This window comes from Gymnodraco acuticeps, unplaced genomic scaffold, assembly GCF_902827175.1.
Source record: "Gymnodraco acuticeps unplaced genomic scaffold, fGymAcu1.1, whole genome shotgun sequence".
In the NCBI taxonomy this organism is placed as follows: Eukaryota; Metazoa; Chordata; class Actinopteri; order Perciformes; family Bathydraconidae; genus Gymnodraco; species Gymnodraco acuticeps.
Genome location: NW_022992032.1, coordinates 1,951,780 through 1,976,258, shown reverse-complemented (window position 1 = coordinate 1,976,258; position 24,479 = coordinate 1,951,780). Strand labels below are relative to the sequence as shown.

General features: G+C 40.8%; 1 protein-coding gene across 2 annotated transcripts in view; it reads left to right on the top strand.

The window, feature by feature from the left end:
- The first annotated feature begins 17,598 nt into the window (after positions 1-17,598).
- Positions 17,599-24,479, top strand: part of pvrl2l (PVR cell adhesion molecule related 2 like) — a 365,603-nt gene continuing 358,722 nt past the window's right edge. The window contains exon 1 of one of the 2 annotated variants that reach the window (XM_034201642.1): positions 17,599-18,073. In XM_034201642.1, coding sequence (XP_034057533.1) covers positions 17,986-18,073 — 88 coding nt within the window. In that variant the 5' untranslated portion in view covers positions 17,599-17,985. The remainder of the gene's footprint in view (positions 18,074-24,479) is intronic. The other variant, XM_034201644.1, reaches the window with a different exon arrangement.

Below are 24,479 nucleotides of genomic sequence, written 5' to 3'. Positions count from 1 at the left end.
CCCGTTATCCAGACTTTTAGTTTTTCATGTCCCTTTAGGGTAGTGGTTCCCAACCTGGGGGGGAGCGCCAAAGAACGCAGGGGGGGGCGCCAGGCCTCAAATCGGCAAAATCCGGCTTACTTTGAGCATGTGTTTTAAACAGTTTAATCCCTTTGTGAATTGTTTCCACTTCCGCGCCGTCCTTTAATTTATTCATACAGCGGGAATCCAAATTAATGAACTACACTTTATGAATATAATAGTTTTTTATGGACAACTTTACCATTCAATCTCATCCAACTGATCTTGCAGCTGTCACTCCTCGGCTCTTGGTAGTTCAGGCATTTATCAAACCTGGCAACTCCGGGCTTCCTTGCAGCTGTCAATCAAAGTCCAGTGGCTCCGCCCCAAAGTGTCAGAAACTTTTCACTTGCGCGCAGACAGACTCCGCAAGTGAGTGAGGCTGACACTCCCGCGAGCGAGCAAGAGGGCTGTCTCTCGCATAGCCGCTCGCGGGGGTTTAATCTGCGCGCGAGGGTCATTTCATGCGCGTGTAAAAGCACATTTTCCGCTCGTGAGTAGCTTGTTTTGTGTGCTAGAATATTGACCCAAATCTGACTCCATATGCATGTCCCCTCGCTCTGAGTGTTCTCTTGAGGTGTCTTTCACTTATGTGAAACCCGTGCCTATTGCCAAGCACTGATGTTATATCTTTATATTTAAGGCAAAGTTCAAAGTAAAATCGATGAACCGCTCCATTGTTGTGGTTTCTGTGTTGCCGAACTGACCAGGAAGTAGCCTACATTGAGCTAAATGAAAAGTTTTCCGAGATCTCGCAAAGGGTTTTGTATGGAAGCCTGTTTAGGCCACATGAAAAAAAAAGAAAAGACAATCCTGTAAGTCAATATATTGACTTACTATCTCAATATATTTACTTAGCTATCTCAATATATTGACTTACTATCTCAATATATAGGCTTAGCTATCTCAGTATATTGACTTACTATCTCAATATATTGACTTAGCTATCTCAATATATAGGCTTAGCTATCTCAGTATATTGACTTACTATCTCAATATATAGGCTTAGCTATCTCAGTATATTGACTTACTATCTCAATATATAGGCTTAGCTATCTCAGTATATTGACTTACTATCTCAATATATTGACTTAGCTATCTCAATATATTGACTTACTATCTCAATATATTGACTTAGCTGTCTCAATATATTGAGTTATATATAGATTTTTATTGAAACAATTGTGAAAAATACAGAATAAGGCACATAGACATCAATGTTCATCATATAAGTGGTACAACTTCATATTAAGGTACACAAATTCACCATCAACAAGTTGTTAATTAACATGCATATTAGCAGTATATTGGCTCTTTATTAGTCATTATAAAACACTTATTAATGCCTTATTCTACATGACCATATTCTACAAGTAATCTGTGTTATACTTGCATGTATGAGATCATTAAGTGCCTTGTAACTTCTTTTTTTATAGTTTCACTCCGTTTGAATGTCAGTGGACTGCAAATAATTCAATAAAGAAGCATGGCTGCTCATTCTGGCTTTCAAAATAGTTTGGCTGGCTGTTTAATCTATGTTCACACTGAGACAGTACAACACATAGAGAGAACAGTACACATATTGTGTAAGTACATACAAGCAGGTCACACAGTATGATCACAAATACATAAGCTCTGTTAAAAATCAGTTTTATTAAAAAGTACAGGCTGCATATGTGTTCTCAGCCTTGGAGAAACTTGACATGTTTTGGTGTGTGTCTGAACCTCTCTTTAGTGGTTCATTAATAAAACAGATATTTCAACGTGAGCCTACTTTGTTCATGTACTGCTGAGATTAATTTCAGTAGTTGTGTGCTATCATGTATTTACAAAGTGTGAAGAGGAAGCAACTTTAGAATAGGGAACCTGTTCAGGTCAATAAGAGTCAAACTACTAGCTTATTGGTTATGAACAAGACTTCACTTTGAAATAGGGAACATATTCTTAGATAGAAATACCTAATTTTGAGTTATTTAGACATATTGAGGAGAGCATATTAAGACCAAAGCTCATGTACAACAACTTCCTTACTTGCAATAAATAAGGACTAATTAGAGGGTTATTGAGGAAAAACTGTCAACTAATGGCTTATTACTTGTAGAATATGGTCATGTAGAATAAGGCATTAATAAGTGTTTTATAATAAAGAGCCAATATATGCATGTTAATTAACAACTAGTTGATGGTTAATTTGTGTACTTTAAAGTGGACCTATCATGCTATATTTGAATAATATATTGTAGGGCCATACCTATATAAAACATGTGTGAAGTTCTGGATCAGTCTGTATCAGATCCGTTTTTAGAGATTTGGGTATGGAGGAAAAGAGAGAGGGTTGTGTTTTCTGACACTTGGTGAGTTCCCTGACACACCGGGGACACATATTCATGTATAAAAAATGTACAAAAGTGCATTTTGCATAATAGGTCCCCTTTAATATAAAGTTACCGCTTATATGTGCATTTGAATATGATATTACAAAGAATATTTCCCATCAATTTTATCCCTGGCAGGGATGAACAGTTTGGGGAAATGAATTGGCAGAATATATAATTGATCAGTTAACTGAGTTAATAAATAAATGAAAAATCCCCAATCCAAAACTACAACCATTTGGAGTTGGATTTATTTCACTCAGATTAGCTCAATATATTGACATGCTTTGTTGTAACATAGCACCAGCCTTACACATGGCAAGTATGCCTTTTTTCGCCACTGTCTCTAAAATAGTAATCTATTCTTCTGAGAGAGAGAAGTCCTCTTTTAAGTGTAATGGCCTCCATTGACACATCTCATGTAACCCCCCCCCCCCTCCCCCTCATAACCCGGGTCACCTCAGTGGGGACTCCTAACCGTGATTGACAGCCACCTCTTGCCCCCTGTTCCATTGTGTTTAGAGACTGAAAGATTATCTACTTCGTGACAGCCCCCCCTTACTCTGTTTTTCCAAATAACCATACCCTTATCCCCCCCACCCTCCCATCACCTTCTCTTCCACTATAAAAACATACCAATCTATATCCACACAAATCAAACATACCAGCTGTGTGAGAGCGCAGGCACGTGTGTACGCATGGTGCGCGTGAGCGTGCAAGCTGTTGTTGGCTTACAGCTTCAAGAATGAGGCGAGGATAAGACAGCAATGGGAGTGCTCCATATAAAATTCATGGGCTGGTTGTGGAGAAAATAATAAGGGAGAGAGCTCTTTGAGACCTGCTTCTAGCTCCTCTAATGCAGCTAAACAGCTCTGTGCAAAAAAATGTGTGTGAATATGGAGAGTGTGTTAGTGCTACTGCTGGTTCCTATGGATCCAACAGTGGATCAGAGGTACGCTGAAGTAAATAACTCTGCAGGTGTTCGGGGCCGGCCGGCTGTCGCTGAGTTGATTTATTTCTCTCTCTACGATGACAGAGGGAGGGATGGAGGGGCAGATCAAAACACGGGAAAGATTGGAGGTTGGAGGGATGGATGGAGGAAACGGAGAGGTGATTGAAGAGCCAAGGCCAGAGGGACGGCCCAGTCCAATCTGTATACAAGGCAAACGCATGAATATAAAGAGATAGATGAGCAGGTGATTTGTGTGTTTGTGGCGGGAAGCAACTCGGTAAACCAAACATCTACAGCAAAGGGACGGCTGACTTAAAAGTACTCACACCTGCAATCGGAGCTGAATTTAGCAGTTCAGTACAACATGATCACGTGATTCACCTGCTCAAGGCCTATCAGCAATAACTTATGACGGAGAACATAGCGTGACATCGTGGATTTCTAGGTTTTTTTTTACCAGCAGTTTCCAACTATTTGTGGTTTCAACAATTCCTGATAAAAATAATTGTTCACTTGTGATCCTCTCGCCTGAGTTTCCAGCTGTTCAACCAAATAATGAAAATCCTTTCGAAGATTGTTTCATTTAGACTCATTCTAGAAACCTCAAGAGGTAATACTGCCCTAGCTTTAAAAATAAATAATAATTAAGGAGAGTCAGTAATGTTGTGTTGCAGAAATATTTCTTCTTTCCTATGCTTCTTTTGATCCCAGGAGTGAGGAAGCACAAAGTGGCACAACATAAATTATTGACTGTATTATTGAAAGCTTTTTATAAGACAGCTGACTGGAGATTTTAGGAACATTTAAAAGAAAAGAAAATGTTCATCTGCCTGGTTTCCCATGCTAGGGGGATTGATGAGGTGTACTGTGTAGGTGATGTTTTTACTTTATCCTGCATGTCTGTACATCAATGCTGTAGTTTGTAGTTACGTTTAAATAACTAAGGTTGGTTCTCTGCACCAACGTGACCAGGATACATTCCTCCACATTTACAGTGGGCTACTTGGCGTATGAATTAATATCAAGTGATTCTGATTCTGTTCACAGCGTAATTACAGCAGGAGGAATTAATTTACTCAGTTTCCTCCACACGGCCAAACATGCCTGGAGCCAGGGCTTACTCATTATTTATGTCACACAAATTCTCCTCAAATTGCATTTATGTGCCCTTTTTTCGTGAGATTGCCAAAAGAGATTATCTGCCAGCGGTATGATGGTTTCAAATATAAAGTGTTCTAAAAGGTTGAGCACAAGCATCTATATTAATAATGTCAGGAAATTCATGTAAAAGCTGCCCTCTGAAAGGCTCTGAGTGTCTGACTAAGACCACCTGTAGAAAACTGGAATTGAAAAAATGTTAGCCGCCAGGAAAATTATAATAAGTAACATAAAAAACTGGCATTTTGGATACTGAAAAACATAAGCAATATTCATTTGTTAATCAAATAACTAATGAAATATGAATTTGTGCATCAAACTAAGATTTTGTTGCAGTAGGAAATGTCCGTAGGCCACAAGAAACATTAAAGATACGACCATTTATAGGTATATGAGATATTGATATTCAATAAGCTACGGTGGCCCTGAAGTGCAAGACACCACAGCATTTCAGAAAACACTACAGCATTTCACAAAACGCCACAGCATTTCAGAAAACACTACAGCATTTCACAAAACGCCACAGCATTTCAGAAAACACTACAGCATTTCACAAAACGCCACAGCATTTCAGAAAACACAACAGCATTTCAGAAAACACCACAGCATTTCACATTGGACGGAAAGGGTATTCCTTTAGGGAGAACACTTCTTGTTTGTGATTGGACAGAGCCAGCCAGAGAAGTACTGCTGTGATTGGTTGTTTTTGCTGCCAGTCAAGAAATGACGCTTCGTGAACACCCGACAGCGAAATATGTCCCAACACATCAGCCGTTAGCACACACTCAGAGCTCACAGCTCCTCATATCTGTTAAAGTTAAACATGTACAAACCACAGACTGTCTATGTCATGGCGAATACAGTCGCTGCTTTATTTATGCTTGTATGACGTTGTTGTGAGTGTGGACGGAGCAGCTACAGGTTAGTTTAGCCTGATGGATCCGATTCCATTCAGAAAACACGCATTTTAAAAGCTTTTCGCCTGCCGTCTTATCTGCAGACTTGTCAAAGCGTTAATTCATGGTTTTTACTAACCGTTATCAGTATGTAGTTACTTCGGCATCATTTTGAAACGTGTATTACAATTAAATCACGGTCAAATATGTTCATTTTGTTGTAGTTGGTATCTCCCATAGAATTTACATGGAGATACGCCCCGCCCCCTCTCCAGCGCCTCTTGTTTGAATGACAGGAGCAAACACAGCTGACAGCCGCGGTGAAACTCGAGCGATTAGAGCGATGCGAATATTGGGTGGTCTACCATAGTATTTACATGGAGATAAGCCCCTTAAAAAACATGAATTAATAAAGCATTAATTCTGTGTTTACTCCTGTCATTCAAACAAGACGCTGGAGATGGGGCGGGCCGTATCTCCATGTAAATCAGGGGTGGGGAACATCCGGCCCCCGGGCCGTATTCGGCCCGCGAGACCATTTGGTTTGGCCCTCGAGGTAATTTATAAACACACGCAAAAAAATTAAAGAAATCTAGACCGCAAAATAATTAAACAAGCGAGTGCCTGTTTTTCCTGGCAACGGTCATGGTCCTTGAACACAACACGAGCCTAACGTGTCATCACGTGGTATATGTTTCGTCTGACAGGGGTGCAGTGCTGACGGAGAGCACCAGAACGTCGCTCCGGGACTTCAAAAAATTGCAGTACCCATAAGTCCGTAGGCTACACATGCTGCAGTTTTTGCGTGGCTGTGTCTTAGTTGTAAGCCCAGTGGCGATCTGTTCATCTGTCATTCTGATCATACAGTCAATAACTTTGTTATTAGCATCTGGTTAGCTAGCTATGCTAACGAATATAAGAAGCTTTTTCTCCAACCAGTGAGGTAAAGGCACATCTTTATATGATCATTATAGTTATCATAAAACAAGATAATAAAGTAAACAGGTATAAAATACTATATGACAGTAAAAAAAAGTTGTTAAACAAGAATACAATTTGTAAAATATCCATAAAGAAAAAGTAAATCTGCTTACAGTTCTGTTTCATATGGGTGTTGAGAGATGTTTCCATAGATCTCTTCATTTTGCTCCCAAAGTGCACCAGATTGATGCTTTCAACTTCAATATTTAAAAAAAAATCTTCCCGGGGGAGCAAGCCCCCGGACCCCCCTAGAGGAGGTTAGGTCCCCCCCCACTTAAATCATGTCCATGGATAGGAAACTAAATACATATGCACACATCTTGTGTCCATATCTTTCTGTTTGGTGGTCATGCCACAACCGTGCACGTGCATGCATGCGCGAGTCATGGCAAGATATCTGGATTAAGAGGTTGCTTTTTCTTTGCACAGCATGAAAGAAAGGCCAAATGAATGTGCTGTGATTTTTAAGCAGAGGTCAATAATTTGTACGGCCCTCAGAGGATGTTGAAAAAATTGAAATGGCCCTTGAGAGGAAAAAGGTTCCCCACCCCTGATGTAAATCCTATCGGAATCGGATCGATCAGGCTAAAGTGGGGCGGTTCTAGGGGGGGGGGGCAGGGGGGGCCAGTGCCCCCCTAACACTGACCTCTGACCCCCCTAACACTGACCTCTGACCCCCCTGTGGCCCCCCTAAAAATGAAAAGTGAAAAAAATGAAAAATGTATGATTTATTACACGATTTATTGAATGACGGAATAGACAGAACTAACGTTATTCGTCATTCTAGTAGGACCCATTAGAGCGGTGCACTCAGGACCCATTAGAGCGGTGCACTCACTTTCACTGTCCAGCTGAAGCGCGCAAAAAACAAACACTTTTCATCTCGGATCATCAGAGGCTGTTGCATCCAAGAAAGACTGATTGAAACCTACGTTTCGAGAGACTACCACGATAATTGAAGCATGCCCGGCGCCGTGGGAGGGCCAGGGAGGGCCAGGCCCTCCCATATGACATTCCTGCCCTCCCCCAATAAACACGTTTTTTATTATTTATAAAAATTAAAAAATATATATATTTTATTTTTTTAATTATAAATAAACTGTGAACTTTTATGCTACGAGGTATGTGATGTCAGAACAAATAAAAAAATCGCAGGCTACGTCAAATAAATGCATCTGTCTGTGATTTGTGATTCGTCCCCATTTAGAACAATCACAGCGTCACACTCTGCCGCCTATTCTGGATTTGTTTATTGTGCATTCTGTAGACTCCCATTTCTGTTTGCATTACAAAATGGACATCAGAAATTGGCTTAAAAGGTCTAAGGATTTATTAAAATGAAATAGCGATGAAAGAACTGCAGCCGATGCAGCTGCTGGCGACCCTGCACCTGCCGTTGCAGCAGCACGCCTTAATGTCACAAGCTTGACCTCGGCAAACCCCGGGGCTGAGTTAGCGATGATCTTGGGGTTAATAAACCCAAGCAGGTGAAGCTGGATCGTTATCCAGGAAGATTGTTTTCAGGAAAGAAGCGCACTTTTGCCGCTGCATGGTACACAACAAACCATGGCTTGAATATTCGTTAAAAGCAGACGCAGCCTTTTGTTTCCCCTGTAGAGAGTTTGAAGTGAATACGTCTTCATCTGATGCGGCTTTTACTGTCAAAGGTTTTTGCGACTGGAAACACGCATTACAGACTGATAAAGGACTGCTAAGGCATGCCGCATCAAAAGAACACATTTCATGTGAGAGTGTGTGGAGAGAGAGACAGATACGCGAGGAAACAAATAAGGAAATGAGTACTTTGGTGCAGATCAGCTGCACGGAGCCGTTATTACGTGTCAGCTGTCGTTTATATTATAGCTTTTTTAGCTGTCAACCTTGCTCGTGATTTACCAGTGTTTGTGCTGCCATGCACACAATGTTTCAAAGTGGTTGCTATGTTGCCCTTTATTTGTGTATGTTTGCGATAAGTGTGCATCTTTACGCAATGCTGTTGGCCTTGCTGTTTGATATATATTGTGCCGCAGGCACGTGACGGTTTTGTGTGCCCTCCCATGAAAATCATAGGACCTCCCTTTAGATTTGTTCTGGCGCCGGGTCTGAATTGAAGGTGATTTAAACTATTGTATCCGTGTAATTATAGATGTAAAGTAGAGATGTAACTGTTCATTGCCTTTATTTTTATATAAATATGATATCGTGTTAGTGCAAAAATTGTACTATAACTTAAGCTGAAGCTAACAGTAATAACTATAAGATATATCTGAAATAAATAAGTGTACTGAAACAAATACCAATAACTGTATTGCATTGTTTTCTTATGCGCAATTACTTCATACTGTCTAGTTCTCTTTTTCGTCCTGCATTTATTGTGCCCCCCTCAGAAAATAACTGGCCCCCCAGTGGCCCCCCCCAGTCAAATTGGTCTAGAACCGCCGCTAAACTAACCTGTAGCTGCTCCGTCCACACTCACAACAACGTCATACAGACATAAATAAAGCAGCGACTGTATTCGAAATGACATAGACAGTCTGTGTTTTGTATATGTTTAACTTTTGTCCAGTTTCTGAACAGATATGAGGAGCTGTGAGCTCTGACTGCCCGTCCACACTACAGCTTCAAAAAAAGCTTGGAGCTGGACGTGTCTGAAGCTTGGGGATTTTATTCGAGCAACGCGACCAACAACCAATCACATGAATCTCCCGCCCCCGACATACAAAGCAAAAAACCCCGGGGATTTTATGCGAGCAATATATATATAAACTCCCCAAACAGGCGGAAACCTACCAGTTTCACCCACTGTCTCCGGTTTGTATCCCGGTAGGTGAAGAGGGTCTGGTCATACAAAACCGGGTGATTTGCTACGGCGATAATTAGTTTCTCCTCCATCTTGTTTTGAAATATATCCTGCCGTTCATATATAATGAACGGCGGGATATCTCTCCCAGCTTAGACGCGGTTTGATTGGCTAGGGCTTGAGCTGTCAGATTTTCAGAAACGGGATTTGATTGGCTGGTGCTGGCTACTCCGGCGTATCGGACGCCAGAGACGTATCGCTATGCTACATACAATTCAGTTCGGTGAAAAGCGAGGCAACGTGACGTCACCCCATTCAAAGTGAATGGGCAGACGCGTTGGAAATCGTTTTTGAAGCTGTCGAAGCTGTAGTGTGGACGGGCCGTGAGTGTGTGCTAACGGCTGATGTGTTGGGCCAATCACGCAGCGTCATTTCTTGACTGGCAGCAAAAACAACCAATCACAGCAGTGCTTCTATGGCTGGCTCTGTCCAATCACAAACAAGAAGTGTTCTCCCTAAGGAATACCCTTTCCGTCCAATGTGAAATGCTGTGGCGTTTTGTGAAATGCTGTGGCGTTTTGTGAAATGCTGTGGCGTTTTGTGAAATGCTGTGGCGTTTTGTGAAATGCTGTGGCGTTTTGTGAAATGCTGTTGCGTTTTGTGAAATGTTGTTGCGTTTTGTGAAATGCTGTTGCGTTTTCTGAAATGCTGTGGTGTCTTGCACTTCAGGGCCACCGTAATAATCAGCAGTATGTCATGTTTCGACAGCTGGTGCATAACTGGAACAGGCTCTGAATGATAATCATGATTTTTGTTATTTTCTTCTTTGTCCATGCTAGAGTATGCGTGGCATCAGATTTATATTGACTACACCTCACTGTCAGAATATTTTAGGTTTCAGGATGACAGAATATAAGGACTGTCCAGGAAACACTTTTTTTAAATGTACATATCTGTTGCCAAGCACTTCAAACCTGTATCCCTGAATTGAGTCATTGGAACAAGTTTAATGAAACGACCGCAGCTTTGTGAGGCTGCACAGCGAAGCTTTGACCTAAATGCTTACAAATAATTAAGGCGTGGGTAAAAAAAACAACATTAAGATGATCATTGCACATTTCCAATATCAGAACAAGTGTAAATATTGTGACATGAAAAAGTAACTTGCTTGTTGACTAATTATGTAAGAACAGACTCTCACAATCTTGTTATCTTTTTTTATATACCATTTCAAGGCATACTTGCATGAATGGTCATCATATTGTGAATTGCAATTATTTTAGCCGGCGTTAATCCCAACATTACATTTTTTATCTTCTCATGCAAAGTCACCATGCTTACAGGCACATTTTCTTTCTTTTTTAGCATATAATACTAATAACTGTGTTGTACAAAACAGCTGAGGCTAAGGGTAAAGTCTTTAGTTTGAAGTCATTTATAAAAAAATCAAGCACTGAACAATATTGAAATGTTGCCCGACGATGAGGCCTCAAAATGAAAAGTTAACGACAAGTTATAACAATTCACCCTGAGCGTTGTTTTTGCTTATAATATATAACTAATCCATCCAATATTTGATTATATGTTTCAGTCTAGAATGAATGATCTACATTCAAGTTGCGTTGAAATAAATCATACCTCAACCATATGGGTAGCTATTGGAGTGGATTATAGAAGCACTGACAACCTTGTTTGTTGTCTGAATATAAGGAGATGCTGCAATGATTGCATATTCGTTTCCATCTGTTCTTTTGCTGAAATAAACCTTGAATTACATAAAAGTAATTTTGATTACAGATGGAGAACAGACATTCAGGAAGCATCATGTACTTGTGTGTGTCAGTGCAGAGGTAGTTACTTCCAGCAGTCAACAGATGGCAGGATGTAGCTGAATCATTTGTATGCAACAGCATGCCAATGCACTCTCTATCACTCACACACACACACACACACACACACACACACACACACACACACACACACGCACACACACACACACACACACACACACACACACACACACACACACACACACACACACACACACACACACACACACACACACACACACACACACACACACACACACACACACACACAGCAGGGGGCCTGCAGAATATATTGTGAGCCTTCGAAGACAGAAGGTCTCCCTGCTCTTCTGTGATTAATGGGCTGATTGAGGCTAGAGCCAAACTGGAGGGTGGGCCAGTTTACAGCACACTAATGAGGTGATAATGGAGAGGTGGGCGACCGGGTCCGCCACACAGCAAAATGGTGAAGGCATCATGGGGAAGCTTTTGGAGGCAGGCAAGCTTTCCGACTGCAGTCGTGTTTCAATTGTCAGTGGAATGAATAGTAAAGGTTGGAGTGAGTTCTGGGGTTGCTTTCTTTTATTTCCCACATCAAAACAGGCGGTTGTTTGGTTTGCCTCAAAGAAAAAAAATCATGGTACTCGAGCAGTGAGAGCATTACGCTGTAAATATTAGATGTGGAAGAGGCAGGTGGTTACTTAGACTAGGATATGAAAAGATGTTTTGACTGCGACAGTGATTGCTGGGTTTGGAATAAGAGGGATCGTCGGCCTGCTTGAGCTGGAGGGGAAGACGCACAGTCACTGTAAACTGCAATGAAGGATCTTTTATCATGTCGATATTTTAGATGTACTCTTTTGAGCATGACTTATTGAATGTCTGATGCAGAATCCATCTGCACTGGTGTTTGAGAGCATATCAGAGAAAGATGTGTCTTTTATTTTTCTTTGTTTCCCAACATTGTTTCTCAAAAAAGCATAATTGAGATCATCTTTTTACATATGTCCAGATTTCTTCATATATATGTGAATTACCAGGTCTTTGGCTCTGAAAAGACACATGCAGTGTGTTCACAATTCACATGCATGTTAGGGTTACAGCGGGCTTTATTCAGTAAATGGATTCTGTAAACGAGACACATGTTTTCTGCAATTGAGGTCAGGGATTAGAGAAACCTCATTTTTTCTGCGAGAACACTGATTTCATGGCTGTGTACGTGTAACTAGGTCTCCAATTGGCTTGAAAGCATGTGCCTGACAAACGACTTCGATGTTCAATGTAAGTCACAGTCACTAACATTGTGTTACGACTGAATAAACGGGTTTGAACTCAAATGCACGACTCACACAGGTTTTAACAAAAAAAGGTTTATTCAAACCAAAGCTCAATTACAATGGTATAAAAAACTAAATCACTCTTAAGGAGGAAAAACAGTATCAAAACAAAGTCACTCTTAATATCCAGGATATATCCAGTCTCTGATTGTATATTATATCTCTAAATATATTTGTGTGTGTGTGTGTCCGCATCTGTAGCCTGTTATTGTCTCATTATACCGCACTCTCAATGAATTCAAAGTAAATATGAGGGGGAACAATGTTCAGCTGATCTAACAGAGATTATAAAATACAGTGCTATGACAAAACACTCGACAGCTGATGCAGCTGTTGTCACGTAATAATGAACGGACGTCGCTTTTATATGACCGCTCAGAGGAGAGGAGTTCTCATTTCTTTAAACGTCTGCTGCTTCCCCTCCTCTCTCCTCGGTTCCCCTCTTCGGTCCTCCGCTCGCATCTCCTGTGGGCGGGACTAAGTCTCGAGGAGGGGAGTCGAGGAGGGGAAATGTAAGAATTGAGAAGCCTCTTATGAAGGGAGGTCAGAGTATCTGAAACGAGGGGGAAGGTTACTATTCAAAAATAAAGGGGAAAATCACTAGACAAAGACAAAAACACTTAACTAAACTTAACATAATTTGCGAGAGACGACACATTGACTTTAACACCCCATATATCAAAACTTGAGTTTGATTGCAAAATTCTTAAGGATTATAACTCGGACCATTTGCCGGGTATCATCCCTTCTCTAAATGAATATTGAATGCACAATGTAACGACTATAGAGTTATGACACCATCGACCTCAAGGTCTGTTCCCTCAAAGACTTGCTTTCAGGATGCACTTTTGTTTGCCATCGGCTGGCATTCTCCCGTTGACAGTAAAAGTCCTCGGCATATGCACCTCACCACTGCTAACCAGGTTAGCTCTTTGCTAGGAAACAACAACAAATAGCTTTCAACTTGACAAAATAGAAGCTATCCCTGGATAGCGAAACTACTGCAGCAATGTAAACTTTAGAAAATCTACTTTTATACAAAATAGCCCAGTTGAAGGAGAAGTTTAACAAGGCTAAGGAAAGTGAACAAAAAAACGTTATTTTTAACAAGCTAAATTAGTAAATAACTAAACCTGCCTTTGCATTTGACTCTGCCTTTATCATATCACTGAGATCGTGTTTTCAGTCCTTTTGTAACTTGATTGTTACAGTTTCATTTGCCAGGCTGCAACGTATGAATAAGTAGATCTGCTTGTTTTAAAATCAACAGTCCGAAAATGTGTTCTCTGATGTTGTAGTTTTGTGGAAAACAAAAAGCATTTGGTCTGTGGCACAGACTTGTATGGATGAAAAATAATTGTGGTGGTTGTACGGTGGCCAACAGGTGCAAGCGCGCTTTAACAGTCAAAAACATTTCCATTTGTAGAAACGCGCTGCAGCTTCAGAAACGATGCAAATGTATAACATCACAAATGAGCTAAAACACATGGAAATGAAGAAGAAAAACCTTCACCAACTTGACGAAACAGGCTAAAAGCTAAAAGCGCTGTATAAAAGAAACACTGCAAATACAAAATGCTGCAATAGAAAGTTGTCAAACTTTATGATCAACAAGCACTCTGGTCCCAGCTGTGTCCCCGTTTCTGTTGTGTTGTTAACTTCTTGCAGCGGTTTTCTTTTTTGTTATTTTTTTTGCAGCATTTCGTTTATGCACACTTTAAGTAAACGCTGCACATTTTTCGTCAAGTTGGTGAAGGTTTTCAGAATGCTTCACGTGTTGTCAAGTTGGTGAAGATGTTTCTTCATTTGCATGTGTTTTGGCACATTTCTGCTTTTATATTTGCAATGTTTAAAACGGCAGCGCGTTTCTCCTAATGGAAATGTTCTGAACTGTTGTAGCATAATTGCACCTGTCGGACATAAAACAACCACAACTCTACAGAATCATTGACACGTTACTGGGCGTGGAGAGTATGACTGAAATGATTCTCCTAAAGATAGCATTTGGCATTGTACAGTCTTGTTGTTGTGACTCACGCAAGTTAATTGAGCCTCGCCTTTGTGTTTGCTGTGAACAAAGTATTTTCTCAGTTAATCTGTCTTTGTAACTCATTTCAACAGTAACTGCTGTTGACTTCAAAGATTCTCTCTTATCGTACTAAACAGACGGAGAACGTCCTCTCTGTGTAGCGAAGTGGCTCGGTTTATGTCCCTCCAACATATCCATATTTGAAACATTTCTGTCTTTAGTTGACTGTTTTCTGTGAAGGGGACAACAAAGTAAATGACTGCATCCATCTATGGAGACTTAAACCCCCCACGCCCTCCAATCCTCAGCCCCTTGTGTGCTGCAAAGCTAAATGTATGGGTGCAATTTCTTGTGTGCTAGTCTCTTGTACTTTTTTGTTTTGGTGTAATAGATAAAATACATCATCACACAGCTAAGTCAGGATGTGGATTAGAATATATTTCAAATATACACACATGCGGTTGTTTCCCCAGCTTTTGAGTGTTGCTGTGCTGTATTCATGCATTTGATAACACCCAAGCAAATGTACTTACAGAAAATAAGTTGTTTATGCAAAAAAACCTTAAAATACTATTAGCATCAACTGATTTGAACAAGTTTCAAAACATGTTCCATTAAACATTTACAAAAAGACTATGGCGAAAGATATTGATTTTTAGAAAAGGTGTTAAATTGGGGTTAGCACTACTTTATTCTTTTGACTGCTTTAATTACTGTTGACTTCATTTTTTCTTGCGTTTTTACGAGGATTCAGTTTTCTTGTAATATTAAATCCTTGAGAAGGTTACACTCATAAACTCATAATATAAAATTCATCTGCCATGCTATAGTGTTAGTGTTGTTTAGAATATCTAAACTGTTCACTTTTAGTCAGTTAGCCTATTTTAGGCTGATTGTCTTTTTTCCAACCGCAGAAGGGGTATCACTCCACTCACATACACTTTGAATTGCCTCTCAAGGTTTCCTCAATTTTTTCCCTAATGAGCTAAGTGTCTCTAAAGAATCCTTTTCTGGTTTCCTTAGAAAGCTTGGTCTGGGGAATCATTGATGTTGTTATGAGCATTTGCATCTCACTGAGACAATGAACCATACGAACAGGGCTCCATTTCTTACAATATATACATATATACATTGTGCTGTCATATTCACTGCATTTATTATTAAGTTGATTGACATAAATCAACCATCATTTTGAAAAAATATGAAAGTTTTCACTTACCATTTGCTTTCACAGCATTTCTCCGATTCTTATAAGAGTTTTAAGAGTGCGCTTAAGACCTTCCTTTTTGATAAAGCTTATAGTTAGGGCTGATTAGATTCAGCCCCTAGTTTTGCTGATATAGGCTTAGTTTGTCGGGGGACATCTTACTTCTTCCTTCTCTCTGTCTATACCTGTGTACTCTCATGTTCCGATTAACCCAGCTTCCCCAAATGTCTTTCTTTTTGGTGTCTGTATACGCCGGGATCCGGAGTCATGGATGATCCTGCGCTCCTCTGTCCTGGATCTTGAGTCGTGGCTGTGGTCCTGGATCATAGGTCCTGGATGGATATCCTCGTGGATTCATCTTCCTATTATACACACATGCATTTCCAAACATTTGGACTACCTATGTTGCAAATGTATTATCTTTTCAATTTACACACGGCATCTATTGCACGTCTGTCCGTCCTGGGAGAGGGATCCCTCCTCTGTTGCTCTCCCTGAGGTTTCTCCCATTTTTCCCTTTAAACTGTGGGTTTTCTTCGGAAGTTTTTCCTTGTACGATGTGAGGGTCTAAGGACAGAGGGTGTCGTATTGTCATACTGATATTTTGTACAAACTGTAAAGTCCACTGAGACAAATGTAACATTTGTGATATTGGGCTATATAAATAAACATTGATTGATTGATTGATTATAAATAATATATAGATTTTTTTTGCTGGATTTCTTGATTCCCAATGATTCCAATAATGTAGCAGTATAGTTTTGACTGAGTGGTTAATGGTTATGTATTGCCATTGGTACTGTAATCAGTGGTGGAAGCAATATTCAGATATTTTACTAAAGTAATATTACTATGACAAGCTATGTAAAAACACTTCACTTCAAGTAAAGGTTCTGTGCTCAAAGTAAGTATTAGCAGCTAAATGAAGGCAGAGAAATGGTCCCAGAGTGTTGCCTTTGTGATTATTATGCATCCTAATATTTGATTATTAATGTTGCGGTTGCATTTAACACATCAGCAGCAGTTTAATGTCCAATGCTGGTGGAGGAAGTCATACTTGCAAGGTAGCTTCATCTGTGCCATTGCATTACAAATTAAGCGGTAAAATACATTTACTCAAGTACTTAAATCCAAATCAATGGTATTTGACCTGAATAATGTAATATGATATAGCATAGGTAGTTGCAATACAAATAATAAGCCTCACATTTGCACAACTAAAGTAATGAAGACATACATGTTTCCATAGATTTATTATATTATTACGAAATCTGGATATACTTTGCATAATGTTTACTTTTGGTACCTCAAGTAGCCTACATTGTGATGCTTATACTGTACTGTTTTTTTAACCTATTACCTGTGCTTAAGTATTTATTTACGATTGCAGTACCTTGTGTTTTAAAAGAGTATTTCTAAAGTGTGAAATGTATACTTTTACTTTATTAAACAATCTGGGTTCTTCCTACATAACTGTTACTCATTATGATGGGAGTAAAGTCTGCAAAGTAGCCAATACCTCCAATTAAGGATTCAATGGTTTAACTGTCATATGTATAATAGGTGTAGTTCTTGCAATGAAAAACCAGGTTCCTGCAACAATGCAATACAAATATACCTAAGACATTAAACGATAAAGAAGTGCAAGCAGAAATATAAATATATAAAGAAAAAAGTACAAGAAAATGGTGCAAGTGTCAAGTGAGTAAAAAGTAAAATACTTGAAAGAAAACATTGATTTGATATGTATGGGAGTGGGACTCTAAAGTAGCATCAAATGGAAACACTGAGCATATGATATACATTTTACTTGAGTAAATGCAGTTTTTATTAAATTATGCCCAATATAAATACATAATAGTTTGAACATATTTCACATAGATCAGACACACACACGAGTGGTGGCAGGTGCCAGCAGCACACACCCAGGCACCAGAGTGCCTGAGTCGGGCTCAGTATTACGACTGGAATCCTCTTGGTGACGCTCTGCTGACATCACTCTGATATTCCCCACTCAGCTCTCCGCAGCACACACACGGAGCTCCAGCTACTCACACACTCCGTCCACACTTTCTTTCCACATCTCTCCTCCCGCCGTGGCTGAGAGCGGCACCATCACACAGAGCAGCAGAGGCTACCTGTGCGCACTGCGGCCGGCCCCTTTTCCTGTCAGGAACACATTCAGAGAAGGAACGAAACTCAAACACGAGAGGACATTCTTACAGAGACAGGGGAAAGAGAAGCCACAACTTGTCTGCTTCCAACCCAGTCGTTTTGAACTGAACTCGGAAGTTTCTCGGCTGATCGGAGAAGGAATAATTCGGAGCCCGGCTGCCCCACACAGCGCTGTTGTGGATATTTACGTCCACCTTGTTTAGAAGAATGGCGAGAGATCACCCAGCACGCTGCCCGGTCTCTCCGGTGAGAAACACTTTGCTGATAGCGGCATCGATCCTCCTCGCAGCTCAAGGTAAGCCAAACCCCCGCGGGCTGTGTTTGAGTCACCCCTCCAGTGTCCGTCCTGTCCCCGCACTGTGCGCCCTGAGAGACGGGCAGCCCTTTCAGGCGCGCCGCTGCATGTGTCACATCCGCGTCCACTCTCCTTTGCAGCTGTTTTGGTGGACCGTGTGACCGTGTTGTAAAAGTTTATTGTCGAAACACACTGCCGGAATCTGAGTGTGGGGTTTCAGTATAGGCGAGGTGTGGCTCCGCCTGTGTTTTTTTGTCCTAATTCCTCGCAGCTTCAGACGGCAGGTGACTGTTCGGGAAACCTAATCCCCTCTGAGCCTCTACAAACCCTTCCAACACGGCCGACCTGTAATCTGTGTTTACCTGTTGGAAAGTGTTCCGGGCGCTCACAACCGCGTGTCTAACTAACATCTAACCATCAGAATAATGGCAGAAATGGGTCTTCATTGTGCAGAGCAACAGGGTGGCGATGGGAGATTTTTTTTTTAAATACTCGGCCCCTGCTCGTCAGGTGGCCCTTCAACAATGAGTGTTGAGAGCCCTTAATGGATATCCACTTCAGTAACCCTACAATAAAGTAAGATGTGATGGAAAAACAGCATTGCAATCAAAATGTCAATGATTCATCTCAGAAACCACAGTATTTACATAAAGACTGTAATAAAAACTGTAACAAAGGACACACTTATACAGCCTTATCCACATACAATCTGGAAAGTAAGTTTTAACAATATTAAATTCAGTGACGTTCTCTATACATTAACAATTAACATCAACACAGGATGTGCTTGAGACAGGTGCTTTTAAAGTTGTCACTATAATAAAAACAGTAAAATACGATGGGCCTTCTCAACACGTAAACTGTACAATGTAACACTATTAAACATCATGCTTTTAAAAAACATTTTAAAGCTGGAATTCAGAAAAACAAGGCTCAAAATCAACTTTTCTTCACTGCATTTACATGTCTGCCGATGCACACGGTTGCAGATTTATCCGATTGAGATAGCTTTGGCTGATAGCATCGACCTGATGTAAACTTACTGTCAACTAAGTGATGCAAGAGCAATGCAAGACACTGTATGAATATTATATTGCGTTAAGAGATACAAATCTAACATTCATGCCAGAAAACTTATTTTGAGCAACACAGCGAATGTACACAAATAATTCTAGGCTTGTTGTGATTTAAATCAAGTTTAAAAGGTATCAATTCTATTGGTAATCAATAAATCACCATCATTACCATAAATAACCCTACTTTGAACTCACTAATGCAGATAAGAGGATTGAGGATATATCCTACAATAAACAAGAAAACGTATCAATTAACCTTCTAATGATTGCCATAGCAACACTTTATGCCCCAATAAGAACATTTAAGAGATAACAATAACTGCAACCAACGATGGCATCACTCAAGGTTCTGCTGAGTAACACAGACATGCTCACACTCCCAACAGAAACTATTCTCGAACTTTTTTTTTTTCCCAATCTGAGGCCAGCTACAAAATTCACAACAGCCGGCAGTCAGGCAAAAGTGATGGGCATTACATATCTGTGAACCTGCTCTGTCAGCAGGAATCTGTCAGCCTGTTGTTTTCACCTGGGTGTAACTGGAATCTTCTGTCAGATATGTCCCAAAATCTCCAACCATGGAGCAAGAAGACGGGTCATTATGGAGCTGGAAGATGTTTCGTGTTGTGCGTTGACACCATAGGTTGACACGCCTTGGGAGACTTGCCTTTGAGATCAAAGCAAACGGAGGGCAAGGTATTTCAAGGCCTAGAGCTGCGGAGTGCTAGCTTTGCATTTTGCTGAAGCATCTGTTGCATAATAGGTGACAACGCAAACCGTGATTCTGACTAAGTGTACAAGGCAGGGCGAAGATTGAACCCTGATTAGAATGAGCTTTTTAATTATTTCTCCTTGTGCATTGCTGAACTGCGGTGCTAGAGAGCCCTGTGCTGTAAGCCATGCAGCGCAGGTTTGGCTGGTGTGAGGCTGACAGATTCTTAGCTGAGACTCTGCTACATCAGGGTTGTATTGTGAAAAAGCTGTCAGATTATCATGGCAGTATCCCCACAGGTTATGAATTAATTTCAACGTGCAAACAACATAACTGTCTTCTCGATGGAAAAACCTCGACGATCACAATCCAGCTGCTAAGCCACTGAAACTGAATGTAAAAGTATAAGCTTGAACTTTCCATATGGTCCCAGCATACAACACATTTCTTTTGAAGAGACAGTTCTTGGCTGGGTTGTGTGGATGGATGATCTCTGTGTGTCGCTGGTAGAAACAAATGAGCGTTCTGAAAAAGGGGTAAGTGAAACTTTAACCGGGAAGTTCCAAGAACAATGTTAACCTTCAGTAAAACAGGCAAAGTAGAGTCGAAAGGATATCATTCCACAGCAATGATAATTAAGTCACTTCAGGTGTCCCCCCCCCCCCCCCCCCCCTCTTCACCTCCCCTCCTGCACTCGTCTCTACAGGCCCGATTCTGTGCAGAAATGTCAATGATGATGAGTCTCCTCGACGGCTCGGTGCAGACGAAGGGCTGATTAGCTTATCACATGGAGAGCAGGCGGCCGATGATTATCACCCTCAGAGCGGTGCAGCATGATTATGGAGAGCTCTTATTAATGACTCATCATTTAACCATGATTCTGTTTGTTGTTTGCATATTTGTGTAGTGCTGTAGCACCGATATGGATCCATGTTAGGATCTATAGTGCTTGTGAAGCAGTGCAGGTGAAGTTTGAGATGAAAAATCCTTGGATGAAATCATTGGCCTGCTTAAGTTTGAGCATGAAACTCTTCACAACCTCCTGCTTTAGAAGTAACACATATCCACTGGTGTATCATGTATGGCATTTTAAATAGGAATCTAGGGCTGCTCAATTAATCGTATTTTAATCGCAATTACGATTTTGGCTTGCAACGATTATGAAAACAACATCGAATTAAAACAATTTTTTTGTTTTTTAAATGTATTTCCCCAATACATTTTTCTATTGGGTTTTCAATTAAATGATACTTACAGTTCAGAGTAATCAACTGTTAAAAACATATTGTTCCATTTTTTTTCAATAAATGGATGTTTTCAAAGTAAATGGATAATCGTTTTTAATAATCGTGATATCAATTATTGACCCAAATAATCGAGATTATGATTTTTGCCATAATCGAGCAGCCCTATAGGAAACCCTGCATGTCTTATTGCACTGCTGTAGTGACATAGCTTACACAACAACACGTTTGAGTTCAAAAGATTAATCTGTAAGAGAAGCCAAAGAAGGCAGTTGTTGCTTTTGAGGCAAGAATTATTAAAAGGTTTCTCTTGGCAGTATGTTTTAGTTGATTAATAATAGGAAGAAGCCTGAAGGCTCAACAAAAATATCATATTATTCCAAAAGCAAGGGGCCGTTTGAAAAGCACATTTTCTCAATTTCAAAAACAGATTTTCTTTTCACTTTACATAAATCTTATATTAACCCCGTGCAGTCACATGAACCTCAGATTGTAAATGATTTGGAGCCTTCACTATCTTTTCAAAACAGTTTGCGGCACAGAGGTCCCTGCCTCGTAGTGGCTGAAGGCAGAAAGGCTAAATGTCAAGGAGTTAGTCTCAGGAGAGGAGCCCTTGTGAGGGTGGAGAGGGTGGAGGGAGGGGTTGACATTGTTGCCTAGAGAGGTATTATCTCTTGGTTGCAATGTCAATGACTGTGTTAAGCAGCTGGGTGAGATATGTAATGTGTTTTTAGCATATAAATTGTTTTTGTTTTGGTTGTGGGATTGATTATAAGTAACTTTGCAATCTGTGTTTGTGAGACGTCTCTCTATAGAGCGCTTTAAAGATGTGAAATCAAAGTCACCGGCAAGCAGTATACGATAAACAGGACTGTTTATCAGATAAGAAAAACAAGGCCACAATTAGTCATCCATGCTGAATGATGATGATCACTTTTTAATGAAATCTTGTTTAAGCCTTTTAATCTTAACCCACCATATTAAGAAAACAAACTGCTGTCACAGAGGACCTGAAGTGACATGCAGTTTCAGGCACGTTGGCCCCACTCTTAAATGTCAATGGCGCTTCCTGGTGAGGCATGGGGTGATAATCATCCCCTCAAGACCGGACCGTTGATGCTCATTGAGAGCTTATTAATGACTCACACCAGCGCAAAGAGCATGGTAATGCCAGGAGCTGTTAGTGTTTGGGCCAATGTGTTTGTCTGGGATTCTCACCCCGAAAAGCACAGTATAAAGTCCTGCTAATTTCCCCATTAATTACAGCCTTCTCACGGATTCATGGACAGGCGCTAACACGGTGTTGCATCACATTGTGTGTTGCGATCTGTTTGTCTCTTCCGCCTCTGGTTTTATTGATCAAGGATTCAAATGTTAATGACTTTCCCGGAATACTTTGCTGGATGACGAACGATGGATTAACTTTGTGTTGCAGCGTCTTGCATAAGGCTGTTTGCTTGTTTTTAAATGTACATCAAAAGAAGTAGTGTAGAGGTCCTACCTTCCAAATTCCTCAGTGCAGCGTTTACGGACAGAAGTAGAGGTTGGTTCGGTAGGGCACATTCAGAGATTGGGAGCAGGTCGTCATGGATACAGCTTTGTGGATGAGACACATTCTCATCCCTTTGTTGTGCAGCCATGTGTTTATGCCTTTGTGTGGACCTTTTAAAGAAACTAGATGTAATTAGGAGGAAGAGGTTAGACTCCGGGGTTGCTGTCAGAAGCTCCATCAGTCCAGCTTGCTGAGAGTCCATCACTCTGCCTGCCAAGACCCAGCAAGCATGTGTGTGCACTTGGTCAGCGCTTTTTTTTTCATTCCACTTCTAAGGAAAGCGGTTACTTAGCAAATTCCAGATCACATTTCCTTAAATAAACCGTATCATGGCTAACACCTTGACTTCCTTAGTGATTCTACCCCAACAGGTGTTGGTGTGAAGAGGGATGGCAGAGCGTAGCAACAGGAACAGGTCTATGAATCACAATGGAGCTGAACCAAGGATGTTCGGAGGAAGGTTTTCAACTTCTCAGGGTCCAGTCCGTGCTTACTGCGTCATGAATACCTTTTGCAAAATCCCTCACAAATGCACACGCTTTTCCACACACACTTGATGAATGTGACCGCCCTCCCTGGTTTGACTCATACCACCATGCAGAGTTAAGAAAACTTCCAGCCAGCCTTTCATACCCGTCTCAGTCTCTCATTTTCACATTCTTTTATTCACCCATTCTCTCGCCCTCTCATTCTCTCTCCCTCTCATTCTCTCGCCCTCTCATTCTCTCTCCCTCTCATTCTCTCGCCCTCTCATTCTCTTGCTCACGACCCTATTTTCAGCCGGGCCTGGCTGGCTGCCGCTTCATGGCGGCTCCCGAGTGAGGGCCCTTTTGTTGGAACAGCTTTTGGTGGAATTAAAAAGGGTGCCAGTAACCCCCCCTCCCCTCCTTTCTCCTCCTCCCTTCGTCCACCCCGCCGCTCTCAGTTCTTCTAGGCCTCATTGTTTAGAAAGAGAGGGAGCTATTGGGGGTTAGAGACAGAAAGGGAGGGAGGGAATTCAAATGTGCAAAAATGTTTAGACAAGCGCCTCTGCTCTGTCTCCCAGTCTGTCCTGAGCATGCCCCTTCCACAGCTCACAGTGAGCCTCCATCCTCTCCTGCTCACTCACTGTTTCCTCTCCTGATGTAGTTCGCTGGTGACAAATCTGAGATTGCTCAACCCGTCGGTGCGAGAGCAGCAGCCGGTCAGGCTGTAAAGGGACTTTGTGACATTTCCCCATTTGTACCCGTGTGGGCAATTAATGACTGCAGTAACGTTGTTTGCTTCACTGGCATCATTACGGAGCCTTTAGCCGGAGATTTTTTACTACAGAGGGAATCTAAGGTGACAGCTTTGCTTAAACCCTGTGGTGCATATACCAACATTTGACTATAATAAAACTTGTTTAAAGAGATTTAATGCAAACTGCAGTGGAAATCACACTAGGCGCTAGGCTAAAAGATAATGATACAGGTTGATATACAAGGTAATTAGAGCCGGCTATTACAAGTATCATTGGCATTACTAACAAGAAGCGGTCACAGCACTACTCATTTCAGGCTGCGGATAATTCTTGTATAATCAACAGATTAACATAATCCTTTTTCATTATATAAGATAACATTAGACATATATTTCAATTAAACACCATCACTATGTACAGCCTCTGCAGCGACATTAAATGCATAAAAACTGAATATGATTTGTGTTGTAAACGAAGGTCGGATTAAGTGCAATGCTGTGCTATTGGATTACGCAGTTAGACAGTTAATGTTATTCCTATTTTATTACTTTTTGAAGGGTGACATTTTTATGGAAATTGCTAAACATATGAAATGGTCAT